Source organism: Salvelinus sp. IW2-2015, unplaced genomic scaffold, assembly GCF_002910315.2.
Source record: "Salvelinus sp. IW2-2015 unplaced genomic scaffold, ASM291031v2 Un_scaffold2528, whole genome shotgun sequence".
Lineage (NCBI taxonomy): Eukaryota > Metazoa > Chordata > Actinopteri > Salmoniformes > Salmonidae > Salvelinus > Salvelinus sp. IW2-2015.
In genome coordinates this window covers 10,178-14,522 of record NW_019943841.1, presented here as the reverse complement: position 1 = coordinate 14,522, position 4,345 = coordinate 10,178, and the positions used below count along the sequence as shown (strand labels likewise).

Below are 4,345 nucleotides of genomic sequence, written 5' to 3'. Positions count from 1 at the left end.
TCTGTTCTCTCCTCCACTCCTATCTCCTCCTCTCCTAACCTGTCTGTTCTCTCCTCCACTCCTATCTCCTCCTCTCCTCTCCTAACCTGTCTGTTCTCTCCTCCTCTATTTAAAGGACAACAACATGACCTCAGCATATGAGAGTATTTTACTGCCCCGCCTCCACACCAAGACCTCCTCCTCTTCATCCCCCCCCTCCTCCTCCTCCGGGCCTCCTCATCCCTGCGTCTCTTTCTCCTCCTCTCTGCCCAAGAACACCTCCATCTTCTCTAGTCTGAAGAGAAGGAGCAAGAAGAAGAGGAGAAGGAAGAGAGATGCTGGCCGCCACACCATTCAGAAAATCATGGTTGTAGAGGGGGAGGAGCAGATAGAGGTGGCATGTCCTGCTGAAGCTGCACCCCAGCCAATCACGCTGTACGACACCCAGACCTGGCCAATGAAGGAGGGCCGGAGGAAGAAGAAGAGCCTATTAAAGGCCGAGGGGGTGGGGCCAGGGCAGGGGGTGGAACTCGTGGACTACATGGATAACCCATTGGCCAGGGATATTGAAGATGAATGTTCTGGGGTGTACACTGTCAGCCCCTATGCAGTGACAGAGGCAGTCTCTATAGCTCCACCCAGGGGCCAGGTGAGGAGCCACTGCAGGTTCCTGTCTCTGGGGTCTGTTTTGACCTTCGACCTCTCCAAAGACATGAGGTTGATCCCCAGTATACAGGACGTCATCACTATAGGACTCCCAGAACACAGGGGGACCCCCAACCCAAACCTCAATCCCAACCCTCACACAGAGACACATGCAGCCCTCAGCTCTTTCAAACATACCCGCTCCTCTCCCTCAGACACACACAGAGCACCAGACAATGAGGCCGTCACTACTGACAGATATGAAACAATGACACAGATACAGACACAACCACTACTGACACAGACACATCCACTAATGACACAGATACAGACACAACCACTACTGACACAGACACATCCACTAATGACACAGATACAGACACAACCACTACTGACACAGATACAGACACAACCACTACTGACACAGATACAGACACAACCACTACTGACACAGATACAGGCACATCCACTACTGACACAGATACAGACACAACCACCACTGACACAGATACAGACACNNCCACTACCGACACAGATACAGACACAACCACTAATGACACAGAAACAGACACAACCACCACTGACACAGATACAGACACGTCCACTACCGACACAGATACAGACACAACCACCACTGACACAGATACAGACACGTCCACTACCGACACAGATACAGACACGTCCACTACCGACACAGATACAGACACGTCCACTACCGACACAGATACAGACAGAGACACAGATACAGACACGTCCACTACCGACACAGATACAGACAGAGACACAGACACAGACACGTCCACTACCGACACAGATACAGACACGTCCACTACCGACACAGATACAGACACAACCACTACCAACACAGATACAGACACAACCACTACAGACACAGATACAGACACAAATACTGAAACAGACAAAGCCACAGACACAGGCCATTCAGATGGAGCCTCTGTCTAATCTAGATACAGATTTTCCTCCTCCTCCCGCCCTGGATGAGGACTGGGATCAGAACGTACCAAGCGATGACCTATCCCTATCACAGATCCAGACCGTACACCAGGAGCCTGAGCAGGAGTGGTCGGAGTTCGTCTCCAGCAAGCAACCACCAATCACAGCTTATTGCCCAAAGAGTCCCGTTCCAATGAACCGAGACCATTACAATTACATGGAAAGGGCCATGGTTAGTAGAAGTCCCATTGTAAAGAGCAAGGACTCCAGTCCCTCCTCAGCCTATCAGAACCATGAGAGCCTCATTCAGGACCTCAATCGACACCAGTACCATCATAGGTTGAAGACCCATAGAGAGAGTGTTGACCTCCAGGAGACCTGCCAGGCTTCTCAGATGGTTGTGGATCTGAAGATCAGTGGGTTGGGGAGTATGATGGAAGACTCTATGGACTCTGGCATCTCTGGTGTCTCCAACTCTGGGAGCTTGAAGCTCAATGCACCTGACGTTCCCCAAGAGCCCCGGCCCAGGAGGACTGTGTTGGGGAGGCTAGTGTCTCTGGAGGTGGGGCGTATGGAAGCTGTGTCCAGACCCAGGGAAAACCCCGCAGCAACCCCAGCTCCTGCTCACCCAGAGACAAAAACAACACCCAGAAACAGACACCCCGACCACCAGACAGAGACAGAACTCGACTCTGACCCGGTCCACCCTGACCTCATCGTCCATCCAGACCACCAGACAGAGACAGAACTCAACTCTGACCCGGTCCACCCTGACCTCATCGTCCATCCAGACCATCAGCAGTTTGAGGAGTTAGAGGAGGAGCTGGAGGACATCTGGAACCATAGCAATGGCTACAGACAGAGTATCTCCTCTGACATCATGTACCAGCCACACCAAGAGGAGGGGGGAAGTAGCAACCCCCCAGGACTGACCACAGACCCCCTCTCACCCCCCCAGGACCAGCCCCAGGCTCCCCCCTACAGAAAGCTGATAACAGCCTCTGCCCCTAACCTTATAGTGGCTGAATTCACACTCCCCTCCTCCCTCCAAACCCTACTGGGGTACAACCAGGACCAGGGCTTTAGCCAAGACCCTAACTCCAGAGAAGAGCTCCCTATCCTGGCTAACAGAGACAGGAGGTCCTGGGCAGCTTTCCCTGTTCAGGACCAACCCTGGAGGACCACAGCACTGGTCAATGAAACGGCAGAAGACCCAGTCAAGCTACCGGAAATAGAGGACCAGAAGAGATATATCTACCAGTATAGAGAAGAGGAGGAAGAGGAGGTGGAAGAAGATGAGGAGGAGAAGATGGAGGACACAGGCGGTCCAAAGGTGAGGTCTACTTTTGACAGGCTCACTGACTTTGACCTCTGAGATCAGTGAGATTCTACTGTCTCTACTCTGTTGTCTCTACTCTACTGTCTCTACTCTGCTGTCTCTACTCTGTTGTCTCTACTCTGCTGTCTCTACTGCTACTTCTCTTACTCTGCTGTTCATAGCTCTACTGTCTCTACTCTAAGCGGTCTCTACTTACTGGTCTCTACTCTGACTGTCTCTAACTCTGTTGTCTCCCATACTCTACTGTCTCTACTCTGCTCTTAATTCTAAGCTGTTCTACCTAACCTGTCTCTAACCTTGCTGTGTTACTCATGCTGTCTTAACATCTACTGTCCTATGCGCTACTGTTCTCTACTTCGTACTGTGCTCGACTCTGGGTAATAATCTACTCTGCTTGTCTCGACTCTTTTGTCTCCTACTCGTCCGGTTCTATCTGACTGTTCTACTCGGTTTGTCTCTACTCTGTTCTACTCTAACATAGTTCTCCTACTTGCTGTCTCTACTGTGTGTCTACTTTTGGGTTGTCTCTATCTCCTATTGTCTTCTAGCGCGTCTTCTCATCTGCTGCTGTCTCTATTTGCGTTCTACTCTGCTGTCTGCTACTATGTTGTCTCTACTCTATTAGTCTGCTTAACTGCTGCATGTCTCTACTGCGCTGTATTACTCGCTGTCTCTACCTCTGTTGACTCTACTCAACTGTCGTCTACTACTGGTGTTTCTACTCTCGCTTGTCCTCTACCTCTGTTGTCTCTCTACGTTGTTCTGCTAGCTCTACTGTCTCTATCTGCTGCTCGTCTACCTCCTTCTGTCTTCGTAACTCTGCTGGTTCTCTATCTGCTGTCTCACTTGCTTACTGTCTCTACCTAGCAGGTGTCTCTATCAACTGTCTCTGACTCTACTGTTTCTACTCGCTGTCTTACTACTGCTGTCTCTACGTCTGCTGTCTCTACTTCTACATTCTTCTCTGATCACTGTTCTACTCTGCTGTTCTTACTCTAGGCTGTCTCTATCTGTGCTCATTGTCTCTACGTCTACTTGCTCTCATCTATCTCCTGCTGGTCTCTACTCATGCTGTCTCCTACTCGCTGCTCACTCATGACTGTCTCTACTGTCTTCTATAGCTGTCTCGTCTACTCTGCGTGCTCTCTACTCTGTCGTGATCTGCTTTCTACTTTACTCTGTACTGCGTGTTTTCCTACTCTTCTTACTCGTCACGCTTACCTGCTGTTACTGCTTGTCCTACTCGTGTCTCTACTCTTTGCGTTATACTTTTCTTACCTTGTCTCTACTCTACCTGTCTGCTACTCTGTCAGACTCGTGTACTCTACTCTGATCTGTACTTTGGCTCTCACGTTCTCTACGTCTGTGTCTTACTATCTTCCGACTCTATGTTGTACTTACTACTCTGTTGTCCCCTCTACTGTTGTT

General features: G+C 50.2%; 1 protein-coding gene across 2 annotated transcripts in view; it reads left to right on the top strand.

The window, feature by feature from the left end:
• The window catches only part of LOC139025344 (uncharacterized), an 18,392-nt gene extending 15,348 nt beyond the window's left edge, over positions 1 to 3,044 (top strand). For both annotated transcript variants that reach the window (XM_070440418.1, XM_070440419.1), the window contains one exon: positions 116 to 3,044. In XM_070440418.1, coding sequence (XP_070296519.1) covers positions 116 to 2,953 — 2,838 coding nt within the window. In that variant the 3' untranslated portion in view covers positions 2,954 to 3,044. The remainder of the gene's footprint in view (positions 1 to 115) is intronic.
• Positions 3,045 to 4,345: the final 1,301 nt, after the last annotated feature.